Genomic DNA, 19,857 nt, shown 5'->3' on the forward strand with positions numbered 1-19,857 from the left:
TTAATCGGGCCAGTCTTTCTTTTGGTTACAAACTGAGATTCAGCTGTTTTTTGTTATGTAATATTAAAACAGAGTTACTAAGATTCTGGAGCATTAAAGTATCTTTATTAATTGAAAGAAAAGCGGGTTAATTAGCTTTAGCTGTTCACGCTCTGGTAACAATTTCTCTCTATTATTCTTTAAGATTTAACTCTTATTTATAATGTTGTACTTTAAACTTTAAACTGTTAAACTGTGGCACAACTTTAAACTGTGCCACTTTTTTTTTTTCTTCAGCGGGACAGTGATCTTATGCTTAATCTAAATATTCTATTTAGATTAAGCATAATCCAGTTGAAATCAAGCCTATTTAATGGACAATGACAAACTCATCATGATATTTAATGTAATTATTCCTGTTTCGAAAATGTAACTGTTAATTAGATTTGACACTCTGTGTTAAAGTCATGGCATTATATCACTGTCTGATTTAACTTTTCCTTTGTCTGACTCAAAATAATCGGTGAACATGAATGGGGTTTTATTGAGAAACACGTGCAGGAACATCTTTTTTTATTTGAAAAAAAATATGTTAAAAGATTATCAATAGCTCTGATATGTCTCATGTTCATCCTGTGAAACATGGGTGCTAAATCAGGTATTCTACCACAGCAGCGTAGAGGGAGAATAGAGAGATGCGAAGAGTATGTTTTGTCTGATTAACATGGTCAGACAGATGAAGATGAGAGAGACAGATGACTTCATAATCTATTGAAAGAGCCAATGTAACATCTCATCATGTAGTTATGTCACCTTAGAAGCAAGCAACAACTCATCAAACCCGAGCTCTACACCTTTATCTGGAGCTCCTTTCACAATGTGAGCTCTGTGTTCGAGCTTCTCCATCGCAGTCACATGGTACCAGCTTAAATCTCTTTTATTGGTCTTTACCTTTTCCTTTTTTTTTTTTACTCTCTACTTGTTGCCTTTGTATCTTTTCCATATTCTGCTGTTCAGACTATCAGAGATATTTTTCCACCTACTACACGCACCCCCAGAAAAACCTTCAGCCCACCTGTACTACGGTGAAGCCTGCCTCTCTAAATCCAACTCAGTGCGATAAACTTGAAATCTGTGCTGATCAGGGCGTTGTGCTGTTACTGTGAAGCTGTGATGGTGATGGGCAGTGGCACTCTTGCTCAGGGATTTTAAATTTTGCAGCATCACGCCTCGTCCTCAATACTGAAACATCTATTTTTGCTGCACAAGAAGAGAGGAGGGTTGTGATATAATACACTCCGGATAAAACATCTTAACAGTGGCAAACCAGGTCTTTACAAATTTCAGTACAATCACATGCACAAGGATCAGTACTGTTATGAGACATACTAATTTAAGGACTCTCTTTATTGATGTAAGTTTAATTAAGAATATATATATATATATATATATATATATATATATATATATATATATATATATATATATATATATGAGAATATCCTTAAGCTGAAAAATATAGAGAGAATCATTTTTTCTTAAATGATCAATTTACAGCAAATTTGTATAATAGATCTCAAATAAATTACTGTATTCACGTTTATGTGTCCAAAATAAACTGTCCAGTTCAGCGCTCATATATATAAAATTTTAGAAAGCTGTTTTTGAACTACTGTAATGGTGAGGTGGATCTGCGGCTGATTGTTATAGCAGTGTCCATGTTGCTAAATCGTCTATAGCTTAAGGCAGGTTGTTGAGTATGAGTTTGTATAATTGCTGCATAATGCTTCCCTCTACTGGTCAAAAGCATGAAGAGCAGCCGATATTCAGAATCATTAGAAATAGTGGTAATGAAGAAGTGTGCATTTATGCGTGCACAGCTGTAGCAGCCACTGATAGTTTAATGCCGTCAACCTCCTAGAAACATTCAAATAAAAGTCATTATGAAATAATAGGTTTTCTCAAGGCTGCCATCTAGTGTTTAATAGTCAACACAGCAAAACTAAATGTGACAGAAGAAACGTGATTCAGTCATTGTTTCAATAGTTTATATTTTGTTATCTTCAACAGCTGTAGGAAAATGTAAAAATATCTTCATCTTCATGGAGTATATTTACTTTTTTAAGCCTGGATGGAAGATAATATCATCTTTTTCTGTATTTTCATGCACTACAAATCTTTACTTGAATATTCAGTAAATTTACAAAATGACCACAATCTTCTCCTCTAATGTCAAAAGCAACAACGAACAAAAGAATTAAGAGAAAAAGACACAAATAAATGTACAAAAACATACTTTCTGTGTTTTAAATCCATGGGAGCCAGATTAATCAGCACTCTCTGTAAAAGCTTCATCTTCATACAAGTCCTCCAACTCTCCTTCTCTGCTTCCCTCTCTGCTGACTTTCCTGCAGGCGACAAACGCTCAGTCATGTCGTTGAAGGTGCAGCACTATGTGAGATTGCATGTGAGGAAGAGGAGGGAGGAGGGGTCACACTAGACTAGAAATGTTATGGCGTACTCGTCCTTCACAGCAAAGCTCATCACTTGCCCCCCAACATCAACCTCAATAGGACGCAAGAGGGAGGAAAAGCCAACACAAAGCAGTTGTCAACAACGCCATGTGTCCTTTTATTTTTGGTACAGCTCGTTGCTGAGAGATTTGTGTTGTCTTGTTCCTCCTAAATCCTCTTAAGGTTGAACAAACAACTGATGAGCTCCACTAAGTATGAAGCATCTGAGCTCAGCCTAAATGCTTAAAAATTTACCTCAAGGAAGGATGAAGGTGAGACGAAGACCCCAGTAAGCCCCAAGAACCACTGTAAGAAGGAGATGTGATGTAAGAGGCCAGGATTTAAAGTTTGTAATGCAGTTTATGACAAACACAAATTTTACTTTAGGAACACAGCAGTTGGTTGTGGACAGAAATTTTGGGGAAAATTGCTTTTTTGCTTGAGAGTTAGATTAAAAATTTGATGACAGCTATATGTCTGTTTATATTTATGAATGTGAAGCTACAGCCTGATACTGGCTTAGCATAAATACAAGAGAAGTGCGGGAACTGCTGATCTTAATTGTAGCCTTAATCTTTAAGCGACAACTCTTTCAATCCGTACAAAAGAGCGTGTTGTGGTTTTTGGGTGTGTTATGTGTAGAATGAAAGTCATTCATTTGCAAAGTTTTGTTTTTACATTTTAGTTTTTACATGTATTGTGTTACTGTGTAAGATTTTGAGGTGCTGTTATCCAGATTTTGAGTGATGCTAGCTGTTTTTGCTGCTGGCTAGTGCTTCATATTTTACTGATAGACATGTTCTCTGCAGAAAAAGATCAGTGAGTTCAATTAATTCATTTTGTGGTTATACGTAAATAAGATGAATAAGATCATTTTTTAGCTATTTTTTCCCACCCGTTTTTTTTCCAGTGACTGAAAAACTCTTGAGCGTACAAGCAGTCAAAATAAAATCAAGTAATAGACTAAGAAACAGAATAAATCTTCTTCTGTGATTGTCCATTAATAATATATTGTAATTTGTGCTGGAATTTTTTAAAAATGTCTAAAAAACCCATTTGTTAGTATTATACTATGATAATGAGTTGGAAGATGAACCTGGCTCAGGCTAAACATGAAGTTAATTCTGACCTGGATCAAAGTGCCGCACTACGTCATCCCTCCAAGAAGATCAATCTAAAAAGTTTTGATCTTCTTTAAGCTGGCTGGAGCGCCAATTAATATCTTTCAGAGTGTGGAATATTTCTGTCTTTAATTTGATTTAAAAAGCATTGCCATTATTAGCTCAAATTATCAGAAGATTTCAGCATTTACTCATAACATGTGTCAGATGGGCTCCACATATTTTGCTGAGTGGGAGACTGCAGCTCTGTGCTGTAGTACTGCTGGTGGCTGGTTAAGTGTGGAGGAGGATGTAGCTTCTCATCTCTTCTCATGGAGGTGTAATTAGCTGTGCCCCCCACAGACCATTAATGGAAAACAAAAGCAGCGCAGCCACTACCGCTGCCACCGGGGGCTCCCACTTAGCTTATCAGGAGAGGACAAATGCTTTTATCTGCCTGCTGCTCGTTTAAGGACACAACAAATACAGTGTAAGAGCTACTCAGTATTTGAAGATTAATGCTCTTGATATGCTGGAACTGTAGATCTCCTATGTGTAATATGTGAAAGAGACTCTACATATGAACTGATCTATTTTTATCCAAGCATCTGCTCGCTGCTTTGCTTTGTTAGAGGCCTAATCGCAGAGCTGGCAGTCTGGCAGAGCGGCGCAGGCAGGATTTGCAGAGTAGGCTACTTACGTAAGAAGACCTCCAGGGGCAGACATGGACCTCTCCGCCCGTCTGCCCTGACACTCAAAGGGATTACTGAAAGACCGCTTCCTCAGCATGGACTTCACAAGAATCTGAGGGACATCAGAGAGAGTATCAGTGAATTCCCATTTGATTTACATTTTTGGTAAACTGTTGAGCTGCAAATCTTAGTTTTTAATTCTATTATATAATGAAAAATTAATTTAAAAAAATTATCCCAATTACTGCAATTCTTATTGTTAAACATGCAATATGTCTTCTAATGCATGCTTCTGGAGGCAGGAGGTCTGAGCACTTCAAAATCATAATAACCCACTGATTTTTTAACCATTTTACCGTTACTTTTGTGTGCTTTCTCTCTTTTCTCTTGTGTGGTTTTGAAGCATAAAGGGCTGAAGTAATTCAGTTGTACTACCAGACGAACATTTAAAACATGCAGATGAGATGTTTTTGTTTCTTTTCATTGTTGTTGTTGTGTTATTTTAACATGTTCAAATTAAAGCCACGAAATACAGTATTTTTTTTTTTTTTAAATCAGCAGCCAGCTGCAGGTACTGTGGTCTTTGCATGATCAATCAGATGTGTGCGACTCACCACAGTGGAGAGGCTGGGGATGAGTTTAATGCTGTTCTGCACCTCCTCCTCAGTGACCTCAACAACCGTGCAGTGCTCCTCCTCCAGAGGGAGAGGATTTGCACCATTCTCTGTCACCCACGGATGGAGCTGCATCCGGACCACATATGTTCATTATGAATGATGTTGTTTCTGTGATTCTAGGATGTAGATGTGATAGATTTTGCTTCTCACCTTAATTTCTGGGATGGTGATTCTTGTTTCAGGGTTTTTATCCAGCATCCTTTCAATAAGTTCCTTCAGTTCATTACTTATTAATGGCCTGTCAAAATAAAAGAGTCAGAAAAATAAGTGGATTGGAATTAAACACATTTAGGTATGTTAACATGTGACATGAAGCTACTGATGAATAATATTGTATTATACAATAATATTAAATATCAAATCATTATAGACTGAATGTCAGTAAGTTCCAAAATGCTAAACAAGTGAGCACAAGTTTATAAAATATTTAAAGCACCGATGAAAAAAACAGCTAGCTGACAGAAGAGAAATGAATTAAAGTAAAAATACAAATTACTGACTCCCTACCTTTAACTAGATTTGATAAAACACTTATGAATAAGAAAAATAACAAATTATAATCAAATAAATGATCAGAGACCAAAAGCAAATTGATTTGTTCCTATTTCTTGCCTGATCTCAGGAGAAATCTATTCAATGAATCTATAAGAAACTACGATTTTAACCTATACTGATCCTACTATATTTTAGTCTTATGTATATACATAAAACATTTACACAAACCTTGAAAGTTAAAATCTGAGATTGTCTACAAAACAATCCTACAGTTTGCTTACGTCTCTGGAAACTCCACAGGTTTGTTCTTTATCTTGTTGTGTAGAGAAACTATGTATTCATCATAAAAAGGACACTAAAGCAGGAAAAATAGAAGAAAAGGGATTCAAATGTTAAATGACTGATGTAAAAGTGTATTAATCTACAAGCATCATGCTGCAAACATGCTTACCATCCCAAAGACAAAGCAGTACAGTGTGACTCCCATCGCCCACACGTCTAATGCCTGGCAAATTAATGCAAATGATCACAGTGACACCACTGAAAGGCTCTCAGCAGGTTCGCTAAGCATCACTTCTTGATACTTTCTCTCAACTAACAGAGCCTGATATGTAAAATCAAAGCATAGTTTAATCACTGATGACCAATAGGGAAAAAGATCGTCTCACTTTTCCACTGAAGCTCTGCTCGTGTTCGGTCATCGTCTCCGGAGCCATGAAGGCCGGCGTCCCCGCTGTGCTTGACAGAAGGGCGTCTGTCCCCTCAAACTCTTTGCTCACACCAAAGTCTGCTATTTTGACGTGGCCATCATCTCCCAACAGCAGATTAGATGGTTTAATGTCCCTGTGAATAATCCTTTGGTAGTGTACTGCACAAAAAAATATAGATTTAATATTAATTGGCTAAAAAGCATCAGCTCTGGTATATTTTAGAATGGAAAAAAAAATTTATTATGATGAAATGTTGCATTTACATTTTTCCTGTTAAATTTATTATTTATGTACTGTTTTATATTCTCAAGTTTTTTAAAAAAACAGCTTAATATTAACCTTTGAACTCTCTGATTATAGAAACCTTAAACCATTTAACACCTCTTCTGTTAATATCACAGAATCACAACTAATGGCTAAAGGTTAACGTAAAGAAGACATCGGCTCTATAAAGACATTGGTCACTGAAGGGTGGATTTTCTTTGAATAGAGACATTTTCTCAAATATTTTTCTTTTAAAGTAAACCTATTCAAATATTATCCAACAGCTTATCTGACCCAGATCACAGGGGCAGCTGTTAAAGCAGAAACACCAGACCTCACTGCCCCAAAGACATCCTCCAGCTTTTCCAGGAGGATACTGAATCATTCCCAAGCTACTGAAGAGACATAATTGAGGACCTCCTCCTCTCCAGTGTGTCTTCCTGGATCTGAGACAGATCCTGACTGCTTTTGGTCTCCACACACACCTCAGCTTGATATTGTAAAAGCTCATGATGAACATATTTGCAGTTAGTAAAGTCAACTTAGTTAAGTTGCTAATCATTTTGAAATGTGTAGCTGTGGCAGGGAAAGATCATTTGGGCTTAATTTCATATGGAAACAAATTGTAGACACAGATATTCACCCATTCCTGCCCTGAGGCTTATGAGTGAAGTGAATGCAACTGAAAAAAATTTGTAAAATCAGATAACAAAAATGTGTCATAAAGTCTGTGTACTTACAGTACTCTATTCCAAGGACGACGTCTCTGAAGTAAAAGCGAGCCTGCTCCTCTGTTAAAGGGTTGTCAGCAGGCACCTCCATCACCGGTCTGACCAACATGAGAGGTGTACAAAAGCAGAAACGTACATTAAATAGTCATGCTGTATCTAATCATCATGGTGGCATCCCCAACTCAATAAAATCCCAATTCAGAGCTCGATAGAATACATGAAAGCACAACAACATACCCTTTTGTCACCAATTCGAAGGCTTGAAGACAGATTAAAATGAGATTTTAATGACTTCTTGCCTTCTTATTGAAAACAGTATTGAGGCAAAATAGATTAATAAATTATAATAAATAATAAATAAATTATTGCCTACCCATGTGAAGTCCATCTTCATCAGGGTCATCCAGCACCTGGAAGACACAGTAACTAATGTTTATAATAATAATAATTATTATTATTATTATTATTATTATTATTATTATTATTATTATTATTATTAAAATAATAAGGCTTTGGCTCCTTTCCTATTGCTAGTGGAGAAAGTTTAGTCTTTTTCTAGTCTATCATTCTGTACACCACAAGCACATTTTAAGCACAAGGAAGCAGCACAAAGGCCAGTGACACAGTTACAGTGGTTGTTTGTTTTTAAACATCTTTTACAAAGACTGACTCAAACAGGGATATAAGAAATAGATGCTTTTGGTTTTCTACATTAATATAACCAGGAAGTGTAAATTATGAGATTAATTATGGGATGACACAGGCACAGTTAATCTGGCATGTTTTTCACTGGCAAGAGCAACCAGGGCTCAGGCACAGGGTGGACATGCAAACTCCACACAGAAGAGCGGTCAGTACTCGGGTTTGAACCCACTGCTGTGAGGCACCAGTGCTGCCCTCACATGGCAGCTAACCTCTGTTAAATCTACACTGTAGGTACGTTTTAACCCCAAGCCGCTCTAAAATCTTAAAATGTAACCTGACATCCAGCTCTCTGAAAATGTACCTACACCTGTCATTGATTCAGGCTGCAACTATTGTGATTGGCCTATTTTCTACTCCTCCTGTGCATTTCCAGCCTCAGTTTTTGAGTGTATCAGTAAGAAAATAACAACATTACCTCAGCATAATATGTCCACAATTCTTGAAGGGAGATTTTGAAAAACGATTGAAGTGAATATGAGGGAATGTTCAAAGATGTGGAAAAACCTGAGCAATAGATATGTTTTCCTCCAGAGGAAAAAAAAACAAAAAAAACTGACTAACCAGGGAAATACATCAGAGGTTTTTTTTTTTTAAATTTGTTTCTATTGTGGCTGGCACCACATAAAATACTGGGCCATGGCAACAATGTAATTAACACTACACACAGGGATGCATGCTGGCAACCGCGTCAACCACATACATAGGTTACGTCACAAGCTCTACAAAGATTCACTGCCGAAGTCTAAATCAGCCGTGAGATGTTTCCATCACTGCAGACTGGAGTTGGACCTTACACCAGTCACTAATGCAGAGTCATTTCACCCAGCAATTAATGTTTATGGTACCCAACTGAAGACAAAAACCAGATGTGAGCAGATTTTTTTTAGTCCATTGCTGGAGGTTTGAAGCTGCCAACAGCAGGGACAACTTTAGAAGTTGCTCGTCATGTTTTCTAGAAAGAATAAATATCAGTGATTACTACAGAGTGAATCCACTGGGAGAATTCAAGACAAAAGCCTGATATTAACATACATTATTGTGTATGTTTTTCCATTGTGAAGGGGCTTAAGCCACCCACCAACACTATCTAATATCTGCCTTTTTCCTGGATCAAATAACAGCTCATGATACGAAGCATGTTGAAGACGTCACTTCTGTGGGGAATCAGTCTGTGACTCTGTGTAAGCCACCATTTCCCTGCATTTCTGCTTGAACCTTAATCCAACATATTATCCAATCACCATGATATTGTCCCTGGCTCCAAGTTGCATTCCGCTCTTTATTAAAAGCAGAAAAAGACTTTTCTATTATAAAGTGTTTATTGCATTCAATATCGTGCATACCTCAGCACAACTTTCATTCAAAGTTGAAATGTTTGTTGTGTTTATTTGTGTTGTTCTAAGCTTCCAATGAGATTGTAAGACTGAGTCCTCGTACCAACCTCGACCAGTTTGACAACATTATGATGGTCCAGTTTCTTCAGGATGGCGATCTCCTTGTATACGCTCTCCAGAGGCAAGACGGCTTTAGGGAACGGATCCTGCTGTGACTTTGACCCTGAGGTCGGCAGGCGGCCTGGAATGCATACACATACATACACATAACCACTAAAACCACAGCAAAAAAGCCAAAAGGGAATTAATACTTATGACTATGAATACTTTTACACTCACGCAAAAATCCACACTGCCTCATCAGCTTCTTCTTTGAAACTACTTTCATTGCCTAAACAAATTAAATAAAGCAAATTGTGGTAATAAAGGCAAACTGACATGTAAATACTTCAGTATAGTTTAGTCTTTTGACTTACATAGTGCTCTTCTGAATCTTCATTATAAGCCAATTTCACTACTCCATATGAACCCTGGAGTGAAACACCAAAGGTAAAAAGGTTCATAAATCGCATTCCCTCACTTCTGTATTACCAGAGTATATGCTGTATCATGTTTTTAATTTACCTTTCCAATCTCTTCCTTTAGTTTATACTGGTTGAGCTGGATACAGTCCTACATAAATGAAGGATAGAATTCCATTATCTGATCAGCAAAATATCAAATTATTTAAAAATTATGTGAAAATGATGTGAAAATTCCTCACATCAACGCCAGTGATTGACACACGTTTGGTCTCAATGGTTGGCTGTCGGGCCATGCGGCTCCCTCTCTCCTGCAGAGACAGTTTCCTGTCTGAGAGGCGAATTCGGTTGGTGTTGGTGGTCCTTGGACCACCCGACCTGTAGCCATTAGGAGGGGTTAAACGGTTGGCGGCCACGTTCATGGCTGCCACCAAGTCGGCAAGCTCGCCGTTGTTCTCCAATTCCAGCTCTGGCCTGCTGACGGTGTCAGCACTCATGGTGGTTAACTCTGACTCACTCACAGCTCAGCGTCCCAGAGATGTTTTGGTGAAGAGCTAGAGGACGCATCATCGTGCTGACAGGTTGAAGCAGAAACAGAGGCATGACGAGATTTTGATACTGAGATCTTTGGCTGGAAGAAAGTACTACTGCATAGCCTCTGTCAAATATGTTGCTTCGATTTTTTTGAATAGTACTTCTGTGTTGACATCATACAAAAATGTTCTGCTGCATTTTAATACAATATTAACATCTTAATGCACAATATTTCTGGCTGTGACCACACCAAGAGTCAGTGCATCTACAGCTGTGGCGATGAGGTATAATGTTGCCTCTCATTAAAGGAGCAGGTTTTCCAGCCTTGTTAGAGTCTGTACAGACAGATTGTGGGATTTTGGCTGAAGCCTCAGGGTGACACTGTCACTGTAGATGTAACTCTGACCTTCTGACTGTCTTTGTATTTGTTTTTGATAAGACTACAATGCTATGGCATTTCCGAGCATCTGGTTACATTTTTGCCTTAAATCCAATAGAGACAGAAGATTAACTAAAATAATGACTGATTTTTAACATTTATAGTAAATCTAAAAAGAGGCACACAGGTAGGATTAAAACTGTTATCTCTTTATTTGTATGCAAACATTTAATCATATAGTACACCATAATGCAGCCAGGTCACCACAAGATTTATCACCTTTATCACCTTTTTTGAAAAAGTTAAAGCTGAACTATTGAAATGTTGGGTTTAATTATGTTGCACAACTGTTCTTAAGTGTTCTGTTATTGAAATATACAAACATGCAATAACATCCAAAAATCTCCTCATATGATTTTTGTGACTTTAAAACAGCAGGATGCCTTGATATTTTTAGATTTATTTCTGCACTAAAGCCGCAGCAAGAGTTGCATTGTGGGTAATGTAGGCACCAGAATTTGTGGAATAAAGAAGAAGCCCGGCAATGTTGTTGTTATTTGACTGCATAAGAGTTGAGGGTAAAATATAAACAATCTGATGTTAAAGTGTCACGTGAAGATGTGGTAAATTTGGTCCTTAGTAGTAAAAGGAGAAAAATGCAGTTTCAAAAACAACAATGGGCTCTTATGATCTGGATGAGGTTTTCAGATTATAAGAGTTAGCGGGAGCCAAAACAGACTTGTTGACAAAGGACAAAAGGAAAGACGTGACTAATTATATACAGAGGACTGATTACACAACAAGACAATTAAGACAGGGCGGGCAATCGCAAACAAGGACACTCAGACAGGAGAAGACAAGTCACACATGGAAAAGGAGTGAGTGAAGACGATGAGATAAAGTACAGATGACACACAGGGAGGAGAAACTACCAACGTAAGGCAAGACAGAGAGGAAAAGACAGAAACACTGGGACACTACAAACACAAGAATGAATAAGAATAAAATCCAACCAGGAACCAGAACCCAGAAACAGAAAGTAATGTTTGTCCTGCACCCTGTAACACTGAAAACACATGAACATTAACTGTCTCAGGAGTCTTTGCAGTCTTAGCAAAAAACTGCCCATGATCAAAACAAATGACTGTTCACTTCAGGTCGGTGCAGTGATAACTAATGAGACAGTGAATAATCACAATACTTCAAACTACAGCTGAGAAAGAAAAATCACAATTTCATGGAGGGACAGAAAAAATGAAAAGAGATGTGCTGAAAAGTGAAATGACAGCATTTAGCACATCGTGTCAAAATAAGAGTTTCACATCAGTGATTTTGTTTTAATAACTAGCAAAATTAAAATTCAAGTTAGTCCTCTGAAGCCATACTTCAGAGGACTAACTTTTAAACTTACGTACGAAGTAACTCGAAATATCAACCTAACCTTGTTTGTTAGTTGTTGTTCATCCCCTCCATGCCCCAATTATTTCTTATTTACTCACAACATGCAGCAATCACAGACTCACAGGACTCTTTACACACTTTTTCTTCAAACTTTTGCAAACAATAAAATGTGTTGTGCTTTTTGTGCAAATAGAAGATCTGGTTAAGAGAAAGGTCGGTTTGTGGTTTGTGAGTTGAAATAATCCTTTGAGGAGTTTGGAGTTATATAAATAATGACTTCTGCAAACTCCAGCACAAGCATAGATAAGATAAGAACTGATGTGAACAGAAACAAAGGCAAAGACACAGAAAAGGAGAAATCCTAACAATCAGAAGGTGAAGATAACCATTAACTCTTTATGAGCAAGACTTCTGTTGCCCATAATGCAGCACTGAGAACTGCAAAGCTTTTTGTGAAGATCTGTAATATTTCAAGACGACACAATTTACACATTTAAAAAGTAATGTTGTTATAAATTTTTAAAAAGGAGAAAAAGACCTAAGAAATGCAAAAAAACCCTAAAATAAAACCCTATAACCTCATTAGAACAGTCTTCAGCATATTACACACACAGTAAAACACATCACTACGCAAAATTTAAAAAAAATTAAGTACAAGCAGAATCGTTTCCTCACCCAGTGGACATGTCCTGTGTTCAGGGCTGTGGTGGTAAATCTGAATGTTGTCTGGACATGAAGCTCCTCTCAGTCTCAGTGCAGGACTTTCACTGACGGACGGCAGCGCTGGACTTAAGGATTAACTGAGGCTACATATAGCCTCAGTTATTCTGAGGGCAGCAGTGGTCATGTTGACAGGGTGATCAAGACAAGACAAGGCTGGACAGCAGAGACACACAAAACCAAGAATAATCCCACAGTGATAGTGACAATATGTCAACAACACACACTCTCACAATATGCTGTGCACTGCCGTTTTTTTTTCATCCTTTACTGTGATAAATACAGCAGATTTATATAAAAAAGTATGCAGTATATAAATACTAAGGTCTTTAATCATTACAAAAATAAAACAAATTCTTTTAAATTATTTTGAAATTCTCTAGAACTCATCTCAAATATTAAACATGGCAAGGAAACTATTTATGTAATTTATTGACAAGAATAAATAACTACCAGCATTATCTTCAAAGGCTTTTCCCCAAGTCCTTGATTCATTAATAGATGATGTGTTTCAGGTATTTTTACACATTCAAACTCAGTTTTAAGACACTCCTAAAGAAAACCACACAGACCTTTTTGTGCGAAAGGTTCACACAAGCTTAAAGAAGCATTTTTACCAATTTACCAAAGTTAAACTAAAACATAAATATGTTTTAGTTTAACTTTGCAACTTTCGGCAGACTTAAAAAAAAATTACAACAAAAAAAATACAAAACATTTCTTTCTCCAGGATGTCAAACTTTCAAAGGAAGAGTCATGTTTACTTCCACAAGTTCTGCAGTAGTATAACCTCTGACGGTCTTTGAATGCAGCATCAACAGCTCCCGATGGACGCTTCAGGAGCCATCAGGTGTTATACTGAGTAGACAGAGAGCATCCAGAGCACGGACGGTCAGCATGTCTCTGCCGGTCCAGTTTCACTTCGGCGTCCGAAGAACCAGAGAGCTGCGAGAGCTGCTGGAAGACGAGGACAAAATAACTCACATGGCCAGGAGCAGTGAAAAGGTGAGTGAAAAAGATGTTTAAACTAACACGAATAAGAAGTATTCGGATTCTTTTAAACGTGGCAGTGCTTAACAAATTCATTAGACCACGTTTCCCAAATTTGAGCCTGCACCCTGGATATCTCCGAGAAGTAAATAAGTGAAGTAAATAACTGTAATTAGGCATCTTAATAAAAAGAAAAATGTTAATATGCTTTATAATGTGTTACTCCAAATGTATTCCAAAAATGATGGATAAAAACAATAATTATATGTTAAAATTGCAAATATAATGTGCACACATGTAAATAAAGACAGAGAAAATTATTTTCGTAATTACCAACATCGTTAATTGAGGGCATTGGGTGGTAAATGTGTTAAGTAGGTTACTCTGCTTCTAATGACACACAGTAAAATACTCTAAGAAATATTAAAAGTATTCATACTTGTTACATAAAAATGGTCCCTGTCAATGTCCTACTATTCGTCAGTGTTATAAAATCATTAATGCAGGACTGGAACTAATTACTATTTTCACTATAAATTCACAGTAGAACCTCTTCCATTTTATAATCTTTGACCATCAAGTATTTAATATTTATTGCTTAAAAAAAAAGATTTAAACAAACATTATAATAGCGACTAATACATTCCTCCCAGTTGAGTAATCAATCAAACATCTTGGGTCTGCTGTTATTTACTTTTGCACATATAGGGGAAAAGCACAGCACTAATTCATTTCTTGTTTCTAAAACAAGATGTGGTGCTTTTTTAGTTTCAGAGGCTCCAGCAGGCTGCGCAAAAGATACGGATTTCAAATCAAAAGCTGGCCAAAGTCAATCTTACCCAGAAACCCAAATTTAGAGATGCAAAGCTGCTGCTTGCAGTGAAGTACAGGGAGCTGAAGAAACTCAGAAGCATCATTCAGGCCAAACAAGATCAACTCGGTAAGTGAAATCCCTTCTGGTCTGATTTTTTTTGCCTGTCCAAAAACTGTTTAGACAACATGCTGAAACACTTTCATTTCTCACTATAGCAGAAAAATACAGTGTTCATTATGCTCACTGGTGTCTCCTGAACAAGATCAGACATGCAGAGGAGGAGTCTGAGGTGAGGAAACAATGTTTTTTTTTTTTAATAATTTGCAGAGCCACTTTCTTGATCTGTGATCAATGAAGTATTTTCTTTAATCAACTCTGTCACGGTACGTCACACACTCAAATACCTTGTTGATAATAAGACGATAGTAAATAGATCTCACTGGATTACATCAGAAAGATCTGCCGGATCAAGATCTGTAGGAATAAAAGGTTTGCCAAGTAAATAAAAAAAATAAACAAAACATAGGATTCTTTTGTTTTTTCACACTTATATTATTTCAGGAGTAATATCCCTGCATTGGCTCAATATGTTCACTCTGTCTGGCAAAGTTGTGGCAAACTATTATCCAATTATAAAAACAATCCTAAAAACACAATAAATATATAGAGTTTGGTCAAAAAGTATTTGGACAGAGACAATGTTTTTCTAATTTTAGTTTTGTACAATACCACAATTTTTCTATTTTTGCAACTTAAGGATGGCTTGTTTCACCTGCATGGAGAGCTGCATTGACCCATGTTCTCTGTTCACAGCTAAATCTTCCAAATGCAAGCACCACACCTCAAATCAACTCCAGGCTTTTTATCTGCTTAATTGACAATGACATAATGAAGGAACTGCCCACACCTGCCCTTGAAATAGACGTTGAGTCAATTGTCCAATTACTTTTGGTTCTTTTAAAAAGAGGGTGGCACATGTTAAGGAGCTGAAACTCCTAAACCCTTCATCCAATTTGAATGTTGATACCCTCAAATGAAAGCTAAGAGTCTAGACAGTATGTCCATGTCCATTATATAACTGCCATTGGAATATGTTTCATTAAACAGGTAAAAAAAAAAAAAAAGTTTCCAAATATATATGAACAGCAAGCTAAATTTTTCCCACTTTAATACCCACAAACATTTCAGAATGATGCTGGAGCCAAGTTGTGGTCTAATGTGCTGCAAAACACCTTCTGTATGTGTTTCTGTCTCACAGCTACTGTTTCAGAGGTTTACAGATGGAAAGACAGCAATACAAGATTTTTTGGAGCTCTTTGTCAGCTCCCAGAAACTCCACCACATCAGGTTGGTCCTGGTGAAGAAACTGCTGGAGATAATCAGAAATGAAACAAAAACAGCACAAAGGCTCAGTGAGGATCACTATTTGTCTCTGGGCCTTCCTGAGCAAGTCAGTTTGACCACAGCTGCTGTCTTACCTCCATTCCTACTGGTGCTTGGCGCCCACATAAACACTGTCCCCTGTATCCAGCCTTCGCTGTTTTGCTCTGATGAGGATGAGCTCCTTCAAATGGGAGTGCACCTCCGAGGCCGCAAACCCATCCGTCTTCAGCCACTGAACATGCAGCTGAGGAGGCACCAACAAGCACCGCACTGAAGTCATGGATTTTTAATCAAATTTAGTCTGGATTAATGTGTTTGTTGTAATAAATAAATAAATAAATACAATAAATAAATATTGAAAAGCAGTAAAGCATGGGTAGAAGAATATATTCAGTTATATCAGAAAAAAACTCAGCAGGTTTATTGTTTATTCTGCAGAAAGGGGTTCTTTGGGGGACTAGACCACTAGTTAACTGGGCAGGGACCAGAATTAGTTAATTTTCAGTTTGTTTGGACTGATGACTGACCAGCCACTTAAATCACCCTCAACAAACTTAACATGGACATTTTAAAGAAGCTACCAAATGCAAAGTGACTAAAGATAAAGCGTTTCATAGCTCAGAGTTTTATTTGGGTTTTTTTGTTTGTTTGTTTGTTTGTTTGTTTGGGGGGGGAGGGGAATCATCCAACTCCCCTCAGAAACAGTTCCTAATGTATTTACTCTACTGCCTCACAACTCTATAGAGACCTTGAAATCCTGAAAGGTAGCGTTTTATTTTCTTTTTTAAATCTTTTGCACACCAGATCTGTGTCTTTAACTCACAGCCAGCACATAATGGATACCACTCAGCTGTCAATGCTAGTGTCATTAGTGGAATATTATGGGATAACACTCTTGCTGACCTTACGCAAAGGTATCTTTTGAAGCACTTTTTAAGTGATGTTGATGACAGTTCTGTGTCTTGAGTATAGACGCTGCAAGAGTTTCACTGCATGAAATTACAAGGTGAAACTAACTTGATTTCCCTAGTTCTCTAAATACACCTGAGGTCGTTATTGATGTATAGGACTCTGTCTGGAGGGCAAAATTCAACTCATCTAGCTGACTTCTTTTCTATTCATTTAAAGGTGGCTGTGTGCATCTGAAGTCATTAGAAAGGCATATGAACCATGCCCCGTTTACTTTTTCTAAAGTTTTGTTTTGCTTGCACATGATACATGATTTCAGGTGATCGATATGGAGGTTGTTTCCACAACTGAAAAAAATGCCATTCATAATGAAAAATTTCAAGTTTTATTCATTCAGTGCTGGAAACAAGTGTCCATAGAACCATACACTGCAGATATACTATTTTAACATAGTAAACCCCACCAACAATAACAGGAGGAAAAATGGTAATTTACAGTAGCAGATGATACACAAACACAGTTTCATTTTCTCTCTAGGAGCAAATACCTGAACTAAATGCTTCTGAGCTTTTAACCTGTTTAAATAAGAAGGCAGTGGATGTTGGCATGTAACCAAATCAATGCAAAGGACACCAGGAAGTTTGTTTTTTTGTTTCCAAGTAACAAACTTTGATCATTTGGATTACAGAGTTTTAACTTAAGGTGATTTTACTGTAAACGCTGTCAGTAATTATAAACTGGTTAGAACACAGTAATGTTTTCTCTGTGGTGAACTTGAACTGCTCACTGACACTCGACACCTGCAGCCATTTATGCCCAGAGACTCCTGCCAAGGTCAGAGAAGGAGCACAAACAACGTTTCCTTCATGATGATGTCCACGCTCAAAGTCTTTTGATAAAAGACCAACGAGTCCATGTCCTGCTTTGGCTCAACATGGACTCGCCTGAGCAGACATTAGGGTTAGCCAGGGTGCCATGTGGTCCACCACACTTTGCCATACCAGTTCAGCCATGGAGATGATTAGCAAGGTGGACCATGTATACGGGCTTTTGTTCCAGCACAGACTTCAGTTTCATCTTTGTCAGCAGCGTCTTTTGTCCTGCAAGACTCAAACTGGGCAATTTTCTTGTCTGTCAGCTGGTTGTTTTGTGCTGTTCACCTCCGTGTCTCTGCATTGTTTGGCAGGAAACTCGATTATGTTTGAATATGTGGATACTTTTGTTAATAAGCTTGTATACACACCAAGAATGATACAAATGGCATAAGAAAGATGAACTATCATGAAATATTTGTTGGAGCTTGCATCCTCTAGCCTGAAAAGTCTTTTACAGGCTTGAATCTCACACTCTCACACTCTGTATTGTTTCCCTGAAAGGTCTCATGGGGGATTATACAGAAGAGTATCTGTAACAGCATCCTGTAGTACAGCAGGTATATAGTAACACATGATGAGGTTCATTGTGTATGTGTGTGGGTCAACATTTGGCCCCCTATAGAAAATTTTGTCCTTTTACTTACTGCCTTCTTATTTCATTTACATTTTATTCATATTTTTAAAACTTTAAACAGGACAGTCCAGTCTGTCAAAGCATAAACCATACATTAGACATAATTGACAGGCATACAAGTGCAACAGACCAAGTGAACCAGTATACTTATACATAGAGTCTAACTCACACACAGTCAACCTCGTATATGAGGTTAGAGAGAGGTTAAGAGATAAAAATGCCCTGACCCAGCAATACATTCGCTTAAAAAAAACAAAACAACAAAAGTCACAAAGCAATAATTTTACTCAAAATACAGAAAATATATGAGGCTTACAGGGAGTTTTCCCACAGTAGCTTAAACCCAGTGAGCAAACATATGCTATGAGTGCTGTGTTCAAGTTTTCAATGAAGACTGAGAAATTTTAGAAAACAAATATTATGTCGGATTTAATGTAACCCATTTAATCTCATCTGTCACAATACTGATCTGAGTTATATAAGTTATAAGTTATATAAGTTCTAAAAATGTGGCAGAATTATATATCTATGCATTTTGAGCAGAAATTGAAATAATAACACTTTAGCATAACTTGGCATATGACCAGAGAAGATGGTGGGTTCAAAGCCACCAAGCAAAAGATTATTGAACATGGTAACTAAAAAGAGGCCTATTTGTTTTGGTCATCATTATCCAGCACCCACTGAGAATGAGCGACTTATTGCTGGAATTGTGAAGCAGCAAACCAGAACAGTTTGCTCAACACCCTTACTCCTGATTTACCTCCTACAAAACACAGGTAGACTGGGTGGGCAAATGTCCATGCACCTCAGGATGATAAAGAGCTGGCCCACCATTACACAACCAGAATGAAAGCTGTTGTTCCTCCTGAATCTGCGGTTATAATAAACAATTTGCCCTTTTCTCTAGTATCCAGGAACAGGCCTTTCTGAAGAGTGTGAGTAGAGTATACATGTTATCTCAGTTTTTTCAATCATGGCCTAACATAAAACAAACATTTCTACCTTATCCATGAAATAAAATAAAAATAAAAATAGGAGCTGCTCATTCCAAAAGGTGACATATGACCTGGTTATTTGTATGCTTTGGAAAAATTCAGTATGAAATGGGATAACTACTCTGGGCTACATATTTACATACATTTGCACTTCCTGTATTCTTTTTTACAGCCTCAGAAACATGTTCGACCTGTTCTATCAGTATATATCCAACAGTCATTTGTTATTTTACACATCTAAATTCAGCTTTGTGCTTCTCCATTCATGCGTGTATTACTACACTTGGAAGCAAATGCACTGAATGCATAAACTTGCCTAAGAAAGATACAACTTAAAGAATGCACTGTGGGCATTTTGTCTTGTGCGTCTGTTCAAGTGTGCCAGTAAACATTAACATCCCTCGTGTGAAAAGAGGGCTTTTGGAGATATAAGAAAAGAATTATTAAATATTTAAATAAATGTTTTAAAAATAAAAATAAAAATCAATCATCACTGCAG

The 19,857-nt window shown here is 37.3% G+C and overlaps 2 protein-coding genes across 6 annotated transcripts; one reads left to right on the forward strand and one right to left on the reverse strand.

Moving 5' to 3' along the window:
* Positions 1 to 2,010: 2,010 nt before the first annotated feature.
* On the reverse strand, positions 2,011 to 12,839 carry camkk1b (calcium/calmodulin-dependent protein kinase kinase 1, alpha b). 4 transcript variants are annotated; one of them, XM_063492915.1, is made up of 18 exons: positions 12,711 to 12,785; positions 11,648 to 11,700; positions 9,964 to 10,295; positions 9,825 to 9,872; positions 9,677 to 9,730; positions 9,540 to 9,591; positions 9,308 to 9,441; positions 7,535 to 7,571; positions 7,399 to 7,420; positions 7,171 to 7,259; positions 6,125 to 6,324; positions 5,908 to 5,961; positions 5,738 to 5,811; positions 5,112 to 5,199; positions 4,899 to 5,027; positions 4,293 to 4,396; positions 2,748 to 2,798; positions 2,011 to 2,387 (listed from the first exon to the last, which is right to left on the reverse strand). In XM_063492915.1, the coding sequence occupies exons 3-18, from the start codon at positions 10,216 to 10,218 to the stop codon at positions 2,306 to 2,308; spliced, it is 1,473 nt and encodes a 490-aa protein (XP_063348985.1). In that variant the 5' UTR covers positions 10,219 to 10,295; positions 11,648 to 11,700; positions 12,711 to 12,785; the 3' UTR covers positions 2,011 to 2,305. The 4 variants fall into 4 exon arrangements, with proteins under 4 accessions (XP_063348985.1, XP_063348983.1, XP_063348986.1 ...); XM_063492913.1 differs by lacking the exon at positions 11,648 to 11,700 and having other exon boundaries at positions 12,711 to 12,839; XM_063492916.1 differs by lacking the exons at positions 2,748 to 2,798; positions 11,648 to 11,700 and having other exon boundaries at positions 12,711 to 12,839.
* Positions 12,840 to 13,628: 789 nt separating this feature from the next.
* LOC134641762 (vacuolar protein sorting-associated protein 37A-like) lies at positions 13,629 to 19,836 on the forward strand. 2 transcript variants are annotated; one of them, XM_063494302.1, is made up of 4 exons: positions 13,629 to 13,760; positions 14,514 to 14,685; positions 14,775 to 14,848; positions 15,818 to 19,836. In XM_063494302.1, the coding sequence occupies exons 1-4, from the start codon at positions 13,653 to 13,655 to the stop codon at positions 16,214 to 16,216; spliced, it is 753 nt and encodes a 250-aa protein (XP_063350372.1). In that variant the 5' UTR covers positions 13,629 to 13,652; the 3' UTR covers positions 16,217 to 19,836. The 2 variants fall into 2 exon arrangements, with proteins under 2 accessions (XP_063350372.1, XP_063350373.1); XM_063494303.1 differs by having other exon boundaries at positions 14,778 to 14,848.
* The last annotated feature ends 21 nt before the right edge of the window (positions 19,837 to 19,857 follow it).

This window comes from Pelmatolapia mariae, linkage group LG14 (assembly GCF_036321145.2).
Source record: "Pelmatolapia mariae isolate MD_Pm_ZW linkage group LG14, Pm_UMD_F_2, whole genome shotgun sequence".
Taxonomy (NCBI): Eukaryota; Metazoa; Chordata; class Actinopteri; order Cichliformes; family Cichlidae; genus Pelmatolapia; species Pelmatolapia mariae.